This window comes from Xenia sp. Carnegie-2017, unplaced genomic scaffold (genome assembly GCF_021976095.1).
Source record: "Xenia sp. Carnegie-2017 unplaced genomic scaffold, XeniaSp_v1 HiC_scaffold_13, whole genome shotgun sequence".
NCBI lineage: Eukaryota > Metazoa > Cnidaria > Anthozoa > Malacalcyonacea > Xeniidae > Xenia > Xenia sp. Carnegie-2017.
The window spans coordinates 4,926,057-4,947,622 of record NW_025813436.1 but is presented as its reverse complement, the minus strand read 5'-3'; the positions used below and the strand labels follow the sequence as shown (position 1 = coordinate 4,947,622).

Sequence of the window (21,566 nt, the reverse complement as noted above, 5' to 3'; positions counted from 1 at the left end):
AGCTTTTTTTTTGCCGTGTGACTTCATGATTTGATTGATTTTAATGTAGGAAATCTTTGTCGAGAATTTATAAAATGCAGTTATTATATGGTGCTTCTTGCTGCTGTTATGGAAATGTTTTAGGTTTTAATGTAGTCATTTCTGTCGAAACGGTTTCACCCTACAAACGACGTGTTCATAGTTGTCATAATCATCAGCTAAACCAACAGTGAATCATTTTGTTATCAAGTTGCAAAATTCAATTGATCAAAAGTTTTAAAACATCATTTGAATGATGATTTTACGTGGTTTCGTTATCTATCAAATGCGAGCACCGTTTTCGGATCGACTTTCATTCAAATCTCATCAATTCGTTAGCAAAACCTGTAGAAGATACCCAAGCGCAAAAATGTTTTCATTAACGGAGTTATCGTGTAAGTTTTCATATTTGCAACAATGTTCATTTTCCATTGTTATTTTTTTTCCAGATGGCACGTTTTACGTGGCTCGTGTGTCCGCTGCTCCTAATTTTTTCGTGGCTGACGTTTACTTGTTACAGTTTCGGTTAGTTTTGAATAGCTGGACTTTGTATTCCTCTTTATCTTAATCCTTTAAAATTTAACCAGCTTTATGGATTATATTAATTTACTTGGAAAAGGGAATTAAGATGAGCCCGATGATAAACTTTTTCTCGTGTAATCTCTTGCATCGTTTTATTAGATGTATTTTTCTTCCACCTCTTATATGTTCTAATGACAATAAACTTGAAATATTTGGTCATAGCACATCGTTTTGCTACATATGTGGGGGAGGGATGTGTAAGGAAAAAAAGGTTGCAAAAAAATTCAAACGTATTCTTGCTTATTTAACACTTAGAGCACAGCATTATGCCCACCGCTGAAAACTCGTTCTCTTGTTGTTTCAACCATCTTCTTGTTAATCATTTCAGAGGTCAATCTCTTTTCAATATTCCGAGGCGATCCTGGTTACTATAACGTTGAACTGGACAGCGGTATCAATCATCGAAGCGACGCGTTCAAATTCACACCTCACGTGAGGAAACTGCGCGTCCCATTTGCAATATCCTCCGAAATCATCACGCAAATGGATGCCCACGATTCCTTAATACTTGCCGTCTATCTGAAGATTGCTCCTTACAATTACGGAACGCTGTTCTCCGCCAGTGGAGGCCACAAAGACATGCTGTTTGATGTTTGGGTAAATTCTGGAGTGTATCCTGTACTAGGTGTGCGGTATTCTCCGGTCAACTCCTCCCGAGTGGAAACTGTGACGTTTGGACCTGTTATGGACCTCCGGTTGAAAAGTTGGAATAAAGTCGTTCTTCATATTTATAGGTAATTCATGAATTTGCTGAATGATCGAAATCGTTTATGATTGTTATGAAAAAAGCAAAACTCTTGTATCTCTGTTGGCATTCCGTTTGCACTGGTTTGTCTTAACTATGAAATAAATTAGCCCACTTCTTAAAAATATTTTGCTCATAAGCTTATAATGATACATCTGTTGTCTGATATTTGTGTTAACGCCTCAAAACAGCAGAGTCTCTTGAATGTCGTTTCCATCTGGTAAAGATATTTTGGTCAATGAAGTAAAAGTTTTGATTATTGGATACTTTCACACGCCTTCATTAGTTAGGCCCGTTGTCAGCATTCAACTCCAGATATTAAACTTTCATAAAAAAATGAAAGCACTCATATTTAATGATCTCCTTGCTTTTCAAAATAGTTAGGATGCCATAAAGTTTTATTGTATGATGTTGATGCTTTTTAAAACATTATAACCAACGGATGTTGTAGGCAGTGCAACTCAAGGTCACGAGAACGTTGATTGGGGCGAGGGGATATTTTTTCATGTATTCAGTTGTGCCCTATTGATATCTTTTGACAATGCTATATTATATGATAACTACTAGTTTACCCATTTCTGAGGTCATATGAGAGTGTTATATCACTTGATAACTACTAGTTCACTTCTTTCTGAGATCATTTGAGAATGTTATATCATTTGGCCACCACTCACCGCGACAATAGTCATAGGTTTAACTTCAATGCAACCGTCCCCCACCTTCCAGCCTACATGAAGTTCTTCTCGCACTCGGACTCCACTATCCCGAGATTCAATCTTGGATGTACAAAAGTAATCTTAGTCCGACTGATTCATTAACATATATTTATGGTATTTTTTCTCATTAGAATTGGTCTATTCCAATCTGTTATTGATGCGTACGTGAACTGTGAAAAGATTGGCCGTCAAATCACTAGAAGTGTTTTGGACTTGTTTGCCTATTCAAAAAAGTTCAAGCCAAAGAAAATCGAGTTTCGTGTCGCACAGAAAGGTTATAAGAAAAAGATCCTTTCGAGATATTTGGTAAGTGCAAGATTCTCGTGAACTCCAATTTTGTGACGTATGAGTGACGTATCCAGCGTTATGCAAAATATATTACAACACCCAATCCATTGGCAGGAAATAATTCTTTGTAAATATATAACCATGCTGGCAATGTAATAGAGATGTTTCAAATTTCAAATCAGCAACTATAATTTATTTTCTCGACCCCTTATTTGTTACTGGTTCTTGTAGCGTCCACTAAACTCCGGTCTAGTATCTTCATATGTTGTTAGTTGTTTGGCTAATTGGATCACAAGCCGTAGCTATATCTTCCATAATCATGTGAAACTTTTCAACAGGGATCGATGCAAGATTTGCGTCTAATATTCAAGAGAAACATCGACAGTTTTGTGAATAAAGATCTTTGCAAATTTCCCTTCGAAGAAAAGAACGAGTTCTTAAGATTTCATCATAGGGCTTTAGGTAAGTTGATTTGTTTTTCATCAATTGTACTTACATTGTTGTATTTTCATCTTGTAATATTTCATATTATTATATGTCAAGCGTCACTTCCTGTATAATAACGCCTTTTGATTGACTGAATTATTTTCAGTGGTCGATTACAAAAAAAGTAATCAATTTCCTAAACTCAAACAGCCAAACCCTTCTGAAAGTTTCACATTTGATTTCATTTATAAAATTGGAATTTCATATATGAAGTGTTTCAATTTCACATAAGTTTCACACATCGTTTCATATATGAAATGAAATGTGAAATTTTCGTAAGGCCAAAGTACAAATATCCGATGGCGTTGCTCACGTCTTTGGTCCTGGGACCGACCTTGTTAGTGTCTATATTTGATAGAAAAAGCCCACAAATTCAACCGAACAAACGTTTATCGTTCGCCCCTCTACTGTGCGCTCCTGGTCTCATGCCATACAACAAACTTCTCATTTACTTTGCTTTCTCGATCATTACCAGCTCTCCGTAAAGATTTCAGACTGGGTTACTAAGAGCGTACTTCTTCCTAGAACTAAAACGTTCATGAATTGATTGCTGAATCTTAAAAACTTGTTGTTTCTTTTATACAGCTGAACCAGTGAGGTCGGCGTACGGTAATGAGCACGCAATGTCTGAACTGATTAGCATGATCAAAGATTTACGATACGACTTGACTGTGCAAGTAGGTCTCGTCCTTATATATACGGGTATTTGGTCATGACAACTTGCCGAGCCTTGTTATAGGCTTTCTAGAATAATTCCATGGCAGGGTTTTATGAAAATTTGATTTTTCTCGTAGACAGCGGAGTTGAAATATGTCAGAGAATTGGTCGAGGGCTGCGAGCTTTGCCGTGGTATGTAATGACCTAACATTCATATACATTAAAGTGATGTGCGATTAAAAAAACCCACCCAAAATTTTTTGTTCATTAAGTGAAACCAACTCACAACTTCGTTCTTGGTAAAAGTTGATTTTGAATTTTTCCACTTCAAAGAGAATGGTTTGAGTATCGTTTGTGTATATGTAGATCATTCAGGTTAGTGTGGTCCTAACCAGAGTCTTTCCCAGGACTGCACTCACTTGGACGATCTACATCTACAGTGGCAACGACAGCTCGATCTTTTACTCCTGCATTGCAAATTTCCCAGCAAAATGATTATTCATTCCTTAAGAAAATTAATTCCATTCATTGTGTTTCCTATCATTAAACGCGAAAATATTTGCATTGCAGGAGTAAAGAACGGGCTGGCTTTGCAACTGTACATCTACAAATATAATCTTTATCTATTTACTGTTATATTGCATGTACCTTTTTCCGTCAAAATATGAACAAATTGAATCCCACACTTGTTTTCCTACTTGTTGCGTTACATTAAAGCTCGCTACTGTCCACCAAGGGTGGCAGAAGATTGATAATTGAGAGGGGTTGTTATTCATACATTCGTCTACCACTGCATTAGTTTCTGTTGAAATCAATTGTGATTACGGATAATACGATATTAACATATGAATATGGCCGCCCCACCCAATCATCAATCTTCTACCGTCCCTACCGGATGCCGCTCTGTGCTCATCTGTACGGTCATGCCATTTAGCGTCAATTTTTCGCCTGTCATTATGTTTTCTTCCAAGCTTAATTTAATGTGTATCAATGATATGTGTTGACACTCCTTTTTAAATGCATCACAATGCTACAGATCATTTAAGTAATAAAAGATGTTTACTGTGTTTGAACAGGCCAATGCAAACCGTGGAAACCTTTGGGAGAACTCGAAAGCTGATCAGTGCAAGCCCTAGACCGAACATCGAGAGTTCTCACGAACGTCTCCAAGGTTTGCATAAGCCAGTGGAAAACGCGAAAAATATTTTTTATTTCTTTTATAAAATAACAACAATGCGAAACAGACAAACGTAAAACAGACGTTTTATTTTTTCCTCTGACATGTATTCATGATTGATTTGCAAGTTCTCTATGATTGGTTGATTTGATTGGTTGAGCTCGGATTGGTTTGCACAAGCCAATGAAAACGCGGCTGTAAACCGATCAGTTTCATGTTCCCAAAAATCATGTTTTTCTTAATTTTTGTTACAACACAGTCACGGATTTTTGTTCAATGAAGCCTTGCTTTCCTGGCGTCCAATGTTTTAACGCGCCCAAATCTAAAGATGGATTCTACTGTGGTCATTGCCCATTTGGTAGTAAGGGAGACGGAGTCCATTGCGAGGATATTGACGAGGTTGGTGTGTCAAACTTCTTTTTTTACGAGTTACAGACAATATTGAAGTGTTTGTTAAATAAACACGAGTTTTAAAATAATAGTGCCAAATAGTGATTTTCGATGCACTTATTTCGTCAGAAAATGTGTTTTTGCGTTTCTAGTGTGCATACCATCCATGTTCCGTGTTATCAACATGTATCAACAAGAGTCCTGGATATACTTGCGAAGCCTGTCCCGAAGGCTATGTTGGACCCATCCCGAGTGGTATCGGTGAAGCGCACGCTGCAAAGACCAAACAGGCATAGCAGTAAAATATTGTCTCGATTAATTTTCCCAGCAACCCGTTTTTTGTGTCGATGTTAATGGTGTTTTCGTGTTGATAGGTCTGTGCAGACGTGGATGAATGTCAAATGGACAACGGTGGTTGTGATAATTTGGTGAAATGCATCAATACACCGGTAACTTGTTTGTTTATCTATTCATGTATATTTATTGACGTAGATCGTCCAAGCGAGTGAAGTCCTTTCTTTGAGAAGGACTCTTGGTGCATTTATTGATTAAATTTGAACGATGTCGAACTGTCTGTCAATTCTATCACTAACAATCCATCTCATTACACCGCTGACCTGGACTCTTGTTGCATTCATTAATTAAGTTTAAACGATGTTGAACTGTCTGTCAATTCTATCACTTACAATCCATCTCATTACACCGCTGACCTGGACGATCAACATCTACAAACATGTAACGAGACTCGATGCTCTCGGGTTCAAAAAATTCACTTTATCAAATTGTGCTTTTCAATTTTCTTGATATTTTGTCCAAATGTTATTTTCTGATAACTCGTTAGTCCTCTTTCTTCTCATTATCACCACACGTTTTTACTCTTTTTGTAACTAGATCAATTTTTTGACTTATCCACTTGACATAACACGACCATTTATGACATCTTTTTTGAATGTTTTGTCTCGTCGTTGTTTTTGTCATTTTCTTTACTAGAAGTGGCATCGTATTATAATATATAGTCCAAAAAAATGGTCTTCGTTTTTCTTTTTTTTTGGGGGGAGGGGGCAAAGTCAATTTCCGGATGTTAAACTACAGTGGCCGACCATGATTTTTCAGTGACTTTTTTTGTATAGTATATGCGTATAAAGCAGTCAGCAAAAGCATATTTGTTTACTTCGTGTTTACTAAACGATACATCTGGGACCTGAATTTGCCCGCCGACTCTCGCTTTTCCCCCAATTCGTCATCAATGCCACCTCTAGTATTATGTATAATCTCTATGCAACCGACTCTGTTGGATTTTAGGGTAGTTACGAATGCGAGCCATGTCCACCTGGCTACGAAGGTGATTCGACGGTGAAGTGTCGCTCGAAAAAGTACTGCGATGCTCAAAATCCCAAGAGTAATCCTTGCAACAGCTACGCAACGTGTATCCCACTTAATGATGGCAAGGACTACAAATGCGAGGTTGGCTGTAGTTTTATCTTGAAATCTAATATGTCACATGACATGTTATACGTACGAGAGCTCTTCTCACAAAATGAATTGTTGTATCATAGGATACTGCAAAATTTCAAACAGCTCCTGTCTTTTTTCTCATACATATATATATTTTATTCATTTTTGATTGATTTATATCTTTCGCGAGTTAACTCTCTCGGCCTCGTTTAATGTTTCGTGAAAAACATCCATGCGCTTTCTTCTGGTTTTACTTAGAAATCCTGCCAGTCGAGGAAAATAGAATTTAAAACGACAATGTTTTCACAGAATTTGTCTTAACAAAGTAACACTTATGAATAACGTATTTTTATGAATTGTTGTGTAATTAACTTCAATTCAACTACAAGTTTGTCGTTTGGAATACAATACCCAATTCCCAATTAACTCTCTTAACAACCAATTTTACTTTTTGATATTTGTTACTGTAATAAGCCTCGATTATATACAATAAGGCGACTATTTAAGTTCTTGTTTTCAGTGTTCCATCAATTTTGCTGGAAATGGGTACATTTGCGGATACGACAGGGATGCTGATGGATACCCTGACAAGACCATCAAATGCAAAGAAAAACATTGCAAAAAGGTAGAGATATACTTTCGTGACTAAAAGCAAGAAGCTTTCTTGTATGTGCAATATGGGCATCGATTTCATTTTAAACTATAAGATTGCAAGCAATGACCAGGAGAGGTTTTGGAGGCAAATACTTTTGTGTTGCATAAGGAGCGACGTATAAGATTTGGTGCGACAAAAATATAAAATGCTTGATTTCGGGAAAATTTCTCTGTTAAGAATCTCAATCTCAGGGTTAGAAAAAGAGTTGAACCTTCTTTCGAGTAGAATTTCATGTTTTGAAAACTTCCTAAAACTGACGTTATCTCACCTCATATTGGTTCCTGGTATCATGTGATATTGTTTTTTTTTGAGACAGGAGGGGGGGCATGCACGTGATTGATTGGAGTATTCCTTTTGAACTTTCCTTACAAACTTCGTTCGACGAAAACCTTCTATAATGGTGGTACCCGTGTACCTGCAGCATTTTCACAGCCCTGCTTAAACTGATGGAAAAGCAGTTCACATACTGCTATCCCAATGTTTGCTGGAAGTGTTATAATGCAACTAAGAATATAAACAAAAAACTATCGGAAAACAATGAATCTCATTGACACAACATGTAAAATGTATGCTACAGTGAAATGTCAAAAAGTTCATTGACACAACATGTAAAATGTATGCTACAGTGAAATGTCAAAAAGTTCATTGACACAACATGTAAAATGTATGCTACAGTGAAATGTCAAAAAGTTCATTGACACAACATGTAAAATGTATGCTACAGTGAAATGTCAAAAAGTTCATTGACACAACATGTAAAATGTATGCTACAGTGAAATGTCAAAAAGTTCATTGACACAACATGTAAAATGTATGCTACAGTGAAATCTCAAAAAGTTCATTGACACAACATGTAAAATGTATGCTACAGTGAAATCTCAAAAAGTTCAACCTTGAAAATTGTTGCACACGTTGATTATGTAATCATCTCGTGTTAAATTGAGTTCGAAGATGACACAAATACTATTTATATTTATTACATCTTTGTTTCATTTCAAGGATAACTGCCCACAGAAGTACAACCCCGATCAAAAAGATCAAGATAACGATGGTCTTGGTGATGTCTGCGATGTTGACATCGACAACGATCGTATTTACAATGAACAGGTTTGTGATCGTGCATGTGAAGTTGTGATCGCGCATGTGAAGTTGTGTAAGGTCATAAAATACTCGGAAGCATTTCTACTCGAGTATTGTGTGAATTTTGTCCATGTGAAATATTTCATATCATGATTGTTGTTTTGATCGACCGTAGGTGTACGGGATCTATCATTTCTGGGGGGGGGGCATCAAATATCCCCAACTCACTATGAAAGTTCCGCCATATTTTTGCCCGACCAACGTTTAAAATTTGCCCAACTTTTCAACCTTCAAACATTCTTGTGTGTGTGTGTGTGGGGGTGGGAGGGGCGGAGTAGCTGCCTCTCCATTGCCGCCCGTCCCGATCAATGATCGAGTGTTCAATTTTTATTTGTGAAAATCATACTCGAATTATTCGTGATAATCCTTTTGTGATGAATTCAACATTCCAGGATAATTGTCCATGGATATCTAACAGAGATCAGTTGGATTATGATAAAGATGGAGTGGGAAATCTGTGCGATAACTGTCCTGGGGTGAAAAATTCGAAACAGGAAGATTACGATGACGATGGCGAAGGAGACGATTGTGACAGAGACACGGATGGCGATGGTAAGATTTCAATACTCTACATTTGTATGACTCTGATATAAAATGCATAAAAAACTTCAAATAATATGCAAAATGAAAAAAGACCGGCTCGTACAGAGCCGTTGCATCGGAGTTAAAGTTTCATAATCGTAAATTTTCACCTCAGGCATCGGTAATAATGATGACAACTGCCCAGTTTTGTATAACAAGAAGCAGAACGATTCCGATTCCGATGGTGTAGGCGATCTTTGTGATAATTGTCCTCTCAACAGCAATCCAAGCCAGGTTAGTGTGAATCCAAGCCGGGTTAGTGTGAATCAAAGCATTGTGCGTATGCAGTCTACACAACGTATATTAAATTTATATTTACCTGACGCGAGGTACGTACTGAGAAGCATTGGACCATCGTAAGGTCTTTTTATCCAGATACTATCGGGGGTGGGGTTGGAGGGAGGTTTGTGCTGAAATCTAGGGGTTGGAGTTGGAGGGAGGTTTATACTGAAATCTAGGGGTTGGGGTTGGAGGGAGGTTTATGCTGAAATATAGAGGTTGGGGTTGGAGGGAGGCTTATGCTGAAATATAGGGGTTGGGGATTGGAGGAGGTTTATGCTGAAATATAGGGGTTGGGGATTGGAGGGAGGTTTATGCTGAAATATAGGGGTTGGGGTTGGAGGGAGGTTTATGCTGAAATATAGGGGTTGGGGCTGGAGGGAGGTTTATGCAGAAGTATAGCTTTTCGATACTTCTCGGTAAGACCGAGCAAACGAGGTAATGTAACATTTTCACTTTTGCTATTTTCTTACTTTTCTTTGTAATTGACCAGCATTCCGCCAATTCACCGAAGAGGACGCTTCCTATTGATCTATAGCAACAAGGGAACGACCTAAGTTGACTGTGTTTGTATTATTACTATTAAGGATGACAGCGATGGTGATCTTATTGGTGATTTTTGTGACACGAATGTAGACAGCGATGGTGACGGTGTTGAAGATACTATCGACAACTGTGCTTTTGTAATAAATCCAGAGCAGAGAGACGCCGATGATGACGGTCTAGGTGAGTTTCTTTGACGTCGAATGTACTTCCGTGTACTTCCATGAAAACATGAGTTTTTGTTCCATTTCTCTCACATTTGATTTTTTTCTCAGGTGATGCATGCGACGAAGACGACGACAATGATTCGATTATCGACGATTCGGACAACTGTCCTCTGGTGGCTAACGACGACCAGAAGGATAACAAAAGTATGTATCTCGTTGTGATTCTCTCTCATAACGAAACTTTCAATGTTAGCTTTGTGCATACGTATGCTATATCGATTGAGAAATGACAAAATCAGTATGCAGGTAAGAAGATAATCGCTTTCGTAAACTCGTCCAATTACAGGCGTTAAGATTATTTAACACCTGTCTGTTTCGACTTACCCGACATTAACATATCAAGAATGCTAAAAGTGAGTCTGTCAGAATACATACGGTATACCTTGGCTTTGGCACTTCAACTGTTGTAATAATGCCGACAACAGCGTTCGCCAAAGATGCTAATATCTGCCAAAGGAAAATTAATACGAACTTTTTGCTGCTTCTGTTGCTTATAAGTTTGGCGTCACATCTAGTTTAAAAAAAGATGCTTCCCATTTTGATTACTATACATTTAAAACTTGGTGCGCAAAGCGTGCACACGATTTGTAAACTAAGCTAACTGTCAAGGCCGTAGCTTTGTGTTGTACACACAAGTAGCCATAGTTACTTGTGTGGGAGGTAGGACGGTGAATATTCGTGTTTACAATTGTATACGTCTGATTTCTTTTGAAAGTAAGGAATCACAGAGGACAAGAATTTTTTTGGTTTTTTGCGACGAAACTCAAAAGTGTAAACATTTTAAGTTTGTTCAAAGTACTTTATTATTCAAGTTGATTCATTCCATCGAGTGCCTCAAAATCACTAAGGATCAACTCATAAATTGGGTTGTGCATCATGTGCATTGTTTTTATGCTAAGCCAGACTGGACGCTAGAGTGATTGTAAGGCACAATTTGAAGAACAATTCAGACAGTTAAATCTATTGAATTTTATAAAATTCGTTTCGCGTTTGCGGGGGGTCTGCGTTGCGCACTAAAATGGTCTTAGGGCCTGATTATATGGAGGCGAGCTGGCCCGGATAGCGAGATAGCCCGATGATTTCAAGGGATTGAAAAGAGCCAAAACTTCAAGGTTAAAAATTACAACTGTTTGCGAAGCACCACACACGTCACTCCGGTTGTAATTCTCAAATTCGGGCAAACTGGTTGTTTCAATTTTAAATGTTTTGAAAAGTTATTTAATCAGAATATTGTGAAATTGCTCGAGAAGATTTATCTGATGATAAGTATTGAATCGTTTCCATTTGCCAACATTATTTAACGTTCGGCTGAATCCCGGCTATCAGGCTCATGTAATCAGCCAATTGTGTGCAAGTACGTCATGACCGAAAAGTTGGATGATTTTGACAAAGATTTTCCTCATGTATTATGCAAATGTTATCCAATACGGCGAACATTTTATTTTTCTTTCACTCCCAGGGGAGTGGTTGCACACCATCTATACTATGGCCGAATCAAAACAACTTCAGTTTTCAGGCTATGTCTCCTATACCATGGACTTGTGTGTTAAGGTTATGTCTAAATAATTTACAGCAAAGCCTATAAAAGTAGCGCTTAATTCAGATTTGTGAATGAAAAGAACAACAGCAAGTGCTATGGCCGAGAGAGTGAGAAATAGAAGTACACAAGAAGAAAGGAAAAAATTGCATGGCGCTTTCAACATTACTTGAACGCGATAGTTTGGGGAGAGGAAGCAGTCGTGATCAAGATGAAATATTTACCGGTATTTTCGAGAGATCACATTTTGCAGGACTATTATGTCAAGTTTGGAAGTGATTCTCAACAAAACTGCACTTTACACTGCAAGCTATCAATGCAGAGTTACAACGACGTACATCAGAAAAGCTATTTATTTGTCAATGGATATACCGCACCATATACAAGCATATGAAAGGCATGCTGTTTATGTTGAAATTATCACATCGACCAGATCTTGCAAAGCACCGTCATGACTGTATAAAGTGTTTTCAAAGAACACTTAATTTGCTCCACGTAGACAGTATTTAGAGAAGAATATGAATATAATATTTGAACATCGAGAAGCCATGGTCGAGTAAAGGGGATAAAGACTATAGTAAAATATGCTGTCAAAAAAGAAGGAATGTAATCGTTTGTGTACTTCACCACCATATCTACCCAAATATTCACGGCACTTCTGTGCCAAAATGGTCAACATCTATCCGACGAATGGCTTTGTAATAAAGTCGAAAATTTACAGTTTCTATCTGCGTCTTGTTTTGAATGATATATTGTAATCTCAACACGTATTGTACAGCTGCTGAAACGAACTTGTATCGGATCACCTTGATGAAATATTGCACAGAGAACAAAATTATGCAGACATACTTTCTTCGACGTCTCACAAGAGAATAGATCCCATGGCTAGAAACCATAAACTACTTTTCGATTTATCTCTAGAGTTGTTGTGAAAATGTCAATGGTTTGAAAGTCGATGCTACCAATGTGTGTTTTGTTGTTTCTTTGATTAGCACTTTACGAAATAATTTTTTTTATTATATTTCAAGCATCTATCATAGTAAATAGACTAAATTTTCCATCTGATTCCAACGCACTCACTGGCCGAGTGTGTAGAGTGAGGTTTCTCAAGTTGTGATGTGAGGTTCGAATCCTTCGAGGGTGAGTCGGTTGTTGTTGGTCTTGGTGTGTTGAGCATAAGACTTCCAATGAACGAGCACCGTGAATGTCAAGAGCATAGTAAGGGCAGATGATAGTGTACACGACGAGGTGTACAAAAAGCAATTCTATTGTTGATTTTTCGACAGGGAATGCGACACTTAGTATATTTTCAGAAAAAAATCGGAAATAAAAAAAGAAAAGGTGATTTGTTGCAAAAATTTTGCCCTAAAAAAACTAAGTCTTTTGATTAAATTTTTCTATGACTTCCCGAAGGAAGTCATTTTTTAATAGTCAGGAAACAGAGGGCAAACCGAATGCCCTTTCACATCTCCTCCTAACCTCAACCTTGCACACAATCCTCAATCTACAACCCGAACTGACGACGACACCGGGACGAACCAAGGACCTCGTGCATCGGAGGTCAGACAGAGCCTGTCAAGCCAGCAGCTCAACAACGAATACTAACAGTTTCTTGGCATATTTGTCCCTTTTTTTAACTTTGATGTAGAAATATACAATATACAAGGTGTTCTCGAACCTTAGAAGGTACAACTACATTAGCCATGACTTTACCTTTAGTTATTTAGGTATTATCGAACTCTAAAAAGGTAAAGAGAACGAAGCGGTCTTGAGCCCGAGACGGAGTGATTACCAAATTGTCATCTGCACTGCTCAGCCAAGCGAGAGAGATGTAATGCCAATGAAAACATATCAAGTGTTTCGACAGAACAGCATTCATTGCCTTTCATTGCATAAAGCTTTAGTTTATAACGTGTTTTGAAAAAATGCCTTCGACGTCATCATAGCAATAGTAGAACTCTAAAGGCAAGGGCTTCTTGAGCGAACTCAAAGCAATAAATGTTTTACTATGAAGAAACAAGAGGAACAAAGTAAGTCCAATGGCATCCATTGACATGTGGTGCATTCGGGTCATGACGCGCATGTCCTTAATCAATTTTTTAAATGTCTTTCCCGTCGTCAATTTTAACGATCGTCATTTCAAACCTTTGTGTCTACCTTAATGTGATTGTCTATCTTTGTGTATACCTTTTCATAGGACAAAGTTCTCATTTCGTTGAACACGAGTCTTTCAACTTTTCGACTTTTCATAGTCGAAAGTAGTCAGTTCACGCATTGCTATGTGGTAAGTCAGGGCAGTGACGAGCATGTCTTTGGTCATTTTTTCCAATGTAATGGCGTCGAGATCATTTGACTTTATCTTTGAACTAACTGAACTATTTTATATCATCATACGCACCAACCATATTTTTTTTGACCATTGGTGTAGGTTGCGCAAAGACAAGGGTTTAATAATACCAAACAAGGACAAAGAAATCTATGACATGACGTGTTTTTATGATATCGTCTTTTATGCGATGACAACTTTTTTTAAATGCTATTCTTCATAAAATGACAAGTTTTTCAAATGTCGTCTCCCATAAACAAGAAAGACGAAACAGCTGACACAACTGTTGAAAAGACGACTATTCTATTTGAGTACATTGACTACATTCGATTACGACTCCTCCTAGAAAATGAAGACTTTTTTAAAATGACTACTCTCAATGAAAAAGGTAGCCAACCAGAAAACAAAAAGATACACAAAAAGATAGATACAAAGGTAGACACGAAAGACGACAAGAAATTGACACAAATGTTGAAAAGACGAAACATCAGATGTTGTATTTAACAAAATGAGGACTTTGTCCTATGAAAGAGTATACACAAAGGTTGACAAGAAGGCAGACGCAAATGTAAACACATAGGTAGACAAGAAGATAGAAAGGGAAAACATTTTAAAAAAGTATTATTGGTATTATTGTAATTGGTATTATTAAACCCTTGTCTTTGCGCAACCAACATCAACGGTCAAAAAAATATGGTTGGTGGGTATGATGATATAAAATAGTTCAGTTAGTTCAAACATAAAGTCAAATGATCTCGACGCCATTACATCGGAAAAAATGACCAAAGACATGCTCGTCACTGCCCTGACTTACCACATAGCAATGCGTGAAATGACTACCTTCAATTAATTCGATTACATTGACTACTTTCGACTATGAAAAGTCAAAAAGTCGAAAGACTCGTGTTCAACGAAATGAGAACTTTGTCGTATGAAAAGGTATACACAAAGATAGACAATCACATTAAGGTAGACACAAAGGTTTGAAATGACGATCGTTAACATTGACGACGGGAAAGACATTTAAAAAATATCTATGGATTTAGTCTTTTCACGATACTCTTCAATGGACAAAATTGATTAAGGACATGCGCGTCATGACCCGAATGCACCACATGTCAATGGATGCCATTGGACTTACTTTGTTCCTCTTGTTTCTTCATAGTAAAGCATTTATTGCTTAGAGTTCGATAAGGAAGACCTTACCTTTAGAGTTCTACTATTGCTATGATGCCGTCGAAGGCATATTTTCAAAACATGTTATAAATCAAAGCCTTATGTAATGAAAGGCAATGAATGCTGTTCTGTTGAAATACTTGTTATGTTTTCCTCGACATCACATCTCTCTCGCTTGGATGAGCGGTGCAGGTGACAATTTGGTAATCACTCCGTCTCGGGTTCAAGACCGCTTCGTTTTCTTTACCTTTTTAGAGTTCAATCATACGTAAATAACTAAAGGTAAAGTCATGGCTAATGTAGTTGCACCTTCTAAGGTTCGAAACCATCTTGTATATTGTATAATTCTACATCAAAGTTAAAAAAAGGGGCAAATATGCCAAGAAACTGTTTGTATTTGTTGTTGAGTTTCTGGCTTGACAGGCTCTGTCTGACCTCCAATGCACGAGGTCCTTGGTTCGTCTCGGTGTCGTCGTCAGTTCGGGTTGTAGATTGAGGATTGTGTGCAAGGTTGAGGTTAGGAGGGGATGTGAAAGGGCGTTCGGTTTGCCCTCTGTTTCCTGACTATTAAAATATGACTTCCTTCGGGAAGTCATAGAAAAATTTAATCAAAAGACTTAGTTTTTTTAGGGCAAAATTTTTGCAACAAATCTCCTTTTCTTTTTTTATTTGAGATTTCTTTCTGAAATTATACTAAGTGTCGCATTCACTGTCGAAAAATCAACAATAGAAATGCCTTTTGTACACCTCGTATCATTATCATCTGCCCTTACTATGCTCTTGACATTCACGGTACTCGTTCATTGGAAGTGTTATGCTCAACACACCAAGACCAACAACAACCGACTCACCCTCGAAGGATTCGAACCTCACATCACAACTTGAGAAACCTCACTCTACACACTCGGCCAGTGAGTGCGTTGGAAACAGATGAAAAATTTAGTCTATTTAGTATGATATATGCTTGAAATATAATAAAAAAAATTATTTCGTAAAGTGCTAATCAAAGAAACAACAAAACACACATTGGTAGCATCGATTTTCAAACCATTGACATTTTCACAACAACTCTAGAGATAAATCGAAAAGTAGTTTATGGTTTCTAGCCATGGGATCTATTCTCTTGTGAGACGTCGAAGAAATTATGTCTGCATAATTTTGTTCTCTGTGCAATATTTCATCAAGGTGATCCGATACAAGTTCGTTTCAGCAGCTGTACAATACGTGTTGAGAATACAATATATCATTCAAAACAAGTCGCAGATAGAAACTGTAAATTTTCGACTTTATTACAAAGCCATTCGTCGGATAGATGTTGACCATTTTGGCACAGGAATGCCGTGAATATTTGGGTAGATATGGTGGTAAAGTACACAAACGATTACATTCCTTCTTTTTTGACAGCATATTTTACTGAAGTCTTTATCCCCTTTACTCGACCATGGCTTCTCGATGTTCAAATATTATATTTATATTCTTCTCTAAATACTGTCCACGTGGAGCAAATTAAGTGTTCTTTGAAAACAAATTATACAGTCATGACGGTGTTTTACAAGATCTGGTCGATGTGATAATTTCAACATAAACAGCATGCCTTTCATAAGCTTAAATATGGTGCGGTATATCCACTGACAAATTAATAGCTTTTCTGATGGACGTCGTTGTAACTCTGCATTGATAGCTTGTAGTGTAAAGTAATGTATCGTTGAGAATACCTTCCATAAATATCGGCAAATATTTAACGTTTTCACAACTGCTTCATCTCCCTAATAATCATCGATCAATTTTCAAGTAATGTTGAAAGCATCAATCAATAATTCCTTTCTTCTCGTGTACTTCTATTTCTCACTCTCTCAGCCATGGCGCTTGTTGTTGTTCTTTTCATTTACAAATCTGAATTCAGCAATAACCAAACACATCCGTGGTATAAGAGATTATATGAAAACTAAAGTTTTTTTTCGATTTAGCCATATTATAGATGGTGTGCAACCACTCCTGGGAGTGCGAAAGAACAATAAAATATTCGCCGTACTGGATGACATTTGCATAGTACATGAGGAAACCTTCGTCATAATCATCCAACTTGGCGGTCATGACGTACTTGGACACAGTAAGGTCAATTCAGTGTGCAACTCAGTCCCCTTTCAATCGTTAAACTATACAAGTAAATTGTTCTTTATTGTTTTCCTGTGAGTGGTATTGATGTATAGTTGTTGTATATATTTTGTTCAACCATTCCCCTAGGAGTGTGGGAACAGTGGAATGTTTGCTATGTTGGATGGCATTTGCTTTGTAAATAAGGAAAATCCTTTGTTAAAATTATCCAACATGGCGGATTGCACACCAAATATTGTTGTAACGTGTCTCTCCTTCGTTTTAATGACCGGTAAATTTCGTTGACTTTGATTTTGGGCTTTCAGACATGATCATATTATTAGCTTTTTGTAGTCATTTCAAAAAGTTATCATGCTTCAGAAGAGGGTCACTTAGTTTGTGCACCTTTTTGTTTTAGTATTGTGTATACCCTTATGTCTACATCTGTGTCTTCTTTTGTGTTGAATCAACCTTTGTGTTTATCTTTGTGTCTACCTTTATTTCTACCTTTGTGTCTATCTTTATGTCTACCTTTGCGTCTACATTTATGTCTACCTTTGTGTCTACATTTTTATCTTCGACAAAGACGACATGACATGAACGACGAAGAGATGAGAAGAGCGACATTTTAATACGACATTAACGATATTTCGAAAAGACGAGTCTACCTCTGTGTCCATCTTTGTGTCTACCTCTGTGTCAACAATTGTGTACATTTGTGTCTTGCTTTGTATACCTCCACGTCTAATGTGTACCTTTTTGTCCAACTTTGTCTTTGAAAAACCCCTCGTTTCATAAGAGACGACATTCCAAATATTGCCATGATGTGCATTGTTTTTGTGTAAAACCACACGTTTTTGCTTTTAAACATAAGTTTGCATGTCATGAAAATATAGGAGAAAGACCTACGATGATCACTAAAGGAACGACTCGCTGTAAGAATATTTATGTCAGAGTTATACTTGCCCATTTCCTTTAAGTATACATGCATTAATGTATCAATTGGGGCTAAAGAATATTCATTAATAGAAAATAACGATTAAACACACTTTTAAACACCCAACAGAATTTAAATATAATTCGACAGCAATGTTCAATTAAAATATAAAAAATTACAACTAACAAACATGTTTTGAAATATGAACAAAAAACAAGTTGTCCACCCTTCGTCCGTCAGTCAGTCAACGCTTCAAATAGTTTTCTTATGACTGAATCACCCATTACACTTTGCTACGGTTAACGTCTCAACGTTTTGCTCAGCAGCCAGCAAAAGACTTGCGTGCCAGTCTCCTCTCGTTTATATATACACATGTATCTTGGAGACGTGATATGTCCATCATTATAGTTTCTTTCAAATCACGTGTTGCATTTCCCACTTCATTTAATCATACTAAATAAGAAGAAACCATTCGCAACTTGTTGTTTTCCGCAGGGATCTCCACACCACAATGATATGGTACTCGGTTGAATATAATGACCGCGTAGTTTTCGTAAATCCTTTCGAGTGTTGGCCTCCAATGTACATTGTGTTCTCCACCATATTTCCCTTTTGATCACTCACTTCTTTGCACGGTCTCTCCCCTCCTCCTTGCAGTGATCTTCCTTGAGTTCTTGAAGTCTAAGCATTATAACACATTTTCATAAACATTCATCCTTTGGTCAGTAAGCAGCGGCATAAGTGAAGACGTATGCATGGATAACATCTGCTCTGTTACGCTGATGGGGCATGAGCAATGCGACCATGTATGCAAAATATTTTAGTAGATTTGTCTGAAGAGCTCTGACTCTCTCATCTGCTCTACGTGTTATTATTTCATTATACAATATATTACTTCGTTGAGAAATTGAATTCTACATCTTATATAGACTCCGGTGATGTTTGCGAGGACGACTGGGATGGAGACGGTGTCCCGGATGAAATTGACGCAAGCGAGAAGAATTATAAGATAACTGCAACAGACTTTAGAAGAATTCAGGAAGTACATCTGGGCACAAAGAATAAGATCGAAGCGACTCCAGTTTGGGTCGTCAGCAAACAGGTTAGAAATTGTGTTTGTGTACAGCCATTGAATCATTTATGATGACCATTAGCTCATCATGACGATCACAAACTCCATTGACCTAACCAAATGTTATCCATACAATCAATCGTTCCTATTGGTTGCTTTCAGGGAACGGAAGTCAGACAGACTGCTAATAGCGACCCTGGAGTAGCTGTAGGTACGTAAGATGTGCAGTGGTGTATATAGGGGATCAAAAATATTCAAATTACAAACATTGCGGGTTTTTAAAAATGGTTGCAGTTTTTTAATGTACTTTGCACATGTAGTGGACCTTTGAGACTTTTACGACAAGTTAGCCGAGTTTCAGTTTTATTTTCTCCCAAGGTCGAGCGAGATTTGCCGGTGTGGATTTCAATGGTACAATGTTGGTGGATTCTACACACGACAACGATTTTATTGGCTTCGTGTTTAGTTATCAAAACAGTTCATCATTTTACGTTTTAACATGGAAGAAGGAAGAACAGACTTACTGGATCGGGAATCCATTCAGAGCCGTCGGTGTCACTGGACTGCGGCTGAAAGTATATCACAATTGATTGCAGTGAGCATAACTAAAAGAATTGCTGAATTGCTTTTTCTCTATTTACAGAAAGTTCGATCTAAGTTGGGCCCAGGTCATGGATTGCGAAACGCTCTCTGGCACAAAGACAGCGTTCCCAACGAAGTTTGTAGCCTTTTTATTATATTATAGATTACTTGGATACATAAAAACCTACCTGACTGTTTCCAATTCGAATACTTTTTTTGAAATTGTCGTGCAATGTTGATGAATAGACTAGTTGAAGATGCCACAATCTGCAATAAAAACAATAAACCTTCTATAAATAATGAAGAGTATTTTTTAAAAGACAGAACTACTTTGGTATGATAACAATCAAGTCGGCTGGGAGTCTCATGTGCGATATCGTTGGCAGTTAATACATCGGCCAGAGCACGGCTTGATTAGGTACATATTCCAATTAATGTTTACTATCAAGCAATATTAGGGTTGATATATTAATATAAGTAGTGTTAAATAATCCAACAAATTTCCTGTTTGTGCAAGTGTATGTGACAGTAAATCTTTCAACAATTAGGTTACGACGCAAAACGACCCATCATCAATTACTAAGCTAAAATTTGTTTTGTTACAGAATCAAATTTTACAAAGGTCGAAGACAATTTGCTGATACAGGAGATATTCGCGACAAAACGTACCTCGGTGGAAGAATTGGTTTCTTTGTGCTCTCTCAATCGGAGGTGGTCTGGACTGATCTGTCCTACCGAGCCAACGGTAAGCATAACGTACCTAGTACTGTTACTACGGTAGTCTAAATAGAGGTGGTCTGGACTGATCTGTCCTACCGAGCCAACGGTAAGCATAACGTACCTAGTACTGTTACTACGGTAGTCTAAATAGAGGTGGTCTGGACTGATCTGTCCTACCGAGCCAACGGTAAGCATAACGTACCTAGTACTGTTACTACGGTAGTCTAAATAGAGGTGGTCTGGACTGATCTGTCCTACCGAGCCAACGGTAAGCATAACGTACCTAGTACTGTTACTGCGGTAGTCTAAATAGAGGTGGTCTGGACTGATCTGTCCTACCGAGCCAACGGTAAGCATAACGTACCTAGTACTGTTACTACGGTAGTCTAAATAGAGGTGGTCTGGACTGATCTGTCCTACCGAGCCAACGGTAAGCATAACGTACCTAGTACTGTTACTACGGTAGTCTAAATAGAGGTGGTCTGGACTGATCTGTCTTACCGAGCCAACGGCAAGCATAACGTACCTAGTACTGTTACTACGGTAGTCTAAATAGAGGTGGTCTGGACTGATCTGTCTAACCGAGCCAACGGTAAGCATAACGTACCTAGTACTGTAACTACGATAGTCTAAATAGAGGTGGTCTGGACTGATCTGTCCTACCGAGCTAACGGTAATCATAACGTACCTAGTACTGTAACTACGATAGTCTAAATAGAGGTGGTCTGGACTGATCTGTCCTACCGAGCCAACGGTAAGCATAACGTACCTAGTACTGTTACTACGGTAGTCTAAATATTACACGTCAGCACATGGGATTGAAGTAGTTAAGTCACTGAAAATTTTCTTTCAATGAAAGAGAGTCTTCGTTACAATCAGAAATCCTAGTTAAGTAGCTCATGTAACCAAGAATTTTGTTAATAATTTTGCAGTCGATAAAACCCAATTGTAAAAACCATTGGTGAGCATCAAGGGCGGATTAAGGGGGAGGCGCTGTTGCGGTCGCCCGGAGCCCCACGGTTTTGAAGGACCCCGTACAAAAACGTATTAAATTTTTCTATGACAAATTGCCTCCAAGTCGCAAGAGTAATACAAAATTCCAAACACAGAAGATCGCACTTTGTTTATTAAATAAAACTTCATATTAGATGTCAAATTTCTCTTCATATACTACATGAACAA

The 21,566-nt window shown here is 37.7% G+C and overlaps 1 protein-coding gene and 1 long non-coding RNA gene across 3 annotated transcripts in view; one reads left to right on the top strand and one right to left on the bottom strand.

Moving 5' to 3' along the window:
• LOC124433452 (cartilage oligomeric matrix protein-like) overlaps positions 1–21,566 on the top strand; it is a 30,922-nt gene that overhangs the window by 8,398 nt on the left and 958 nt on the right. For both annotated transcript variants that reach the window (XM_046983222.1, XM_046983221.1), the window contains exons 3-24: positions 468–543; positions 929–1,334; positions 2,193–2,367; positions 2,688–2,811; positions 3,421–3,512; positions 3,630–3,684; positions 4,929–5,068; positions 5,212–5,349; positions 5,434–5,508; positions 6,362–6,523; positions 7,035–7,139; positions 8,169–8,276; positions 8,702–8,861; positions 9,007–9,125; positions 9,758–9,896; positions 9,989–10,084; positions 18,940–19,112; positions 19,245–19,293; positions 19,461–19,657; positions 19,726–19,800; positions 19,985–20,082; positions 20,270–20,409. In XM_046983222.1, coding sequence (XP_046839178.1) covers positions 468–543; positions 929–1,334; positions 2,193–2,367; positions 2,688–2,811; positions 3,421–3,512; positions 3,630–3,684; positions 4,929–5,068; positions 5,212–5,349; positions 5,434–5,508; positions 6,362–6,523; positions 7,035–7,139; positions 8,169–8,276; positions 8,702–8,861; positions 9,007–9,125; positions 9,758–9,896; positions 9,989–10,084; positions 18,940–19,112; positions 19,245–19,293; positions 19,461–19,657; positions 19,726–19,800; positions 19,985–20,082; positions 20,270–20,409 — 2,902 coding nt within the window. The remainder of the gene's footprint in view (positions 1–467; positions 544–928; positions 1,335–2,192; positions 2,368–2,687; positions 2,812–3,420; positions 3,513–3,629; positions 3,685–4,928; positions 5,069–5,211; positions 5,350–5,433; positions 5,509–6,361; positions 6,524–7,034; positions 7,140–8,168; positions 8,277–8,701; positions 8,862–9,006; positions 9,126–9,757; positions 9,897–9,988; positions 10,085–18,939; positions 19,113–19,244; positions 19,294–19,460; positions 19,658–19,725; positions 19,801–19,984; positions 20,083–20,269; positions 20,410–21,566) is intronic.
• On the bottom strand, positions 19,506–19,996 carry LOC124433459. Its single transcript, XR_006944474.1, has 2 exons — positions 19,853–19,996; positions 19,506–19,651 (listed from the first exon to the last, which is right to left on the bottom strand). It is a non-coding gene; the product is annotated as an uncharacterized LOC124433459 (long non-coding RNA).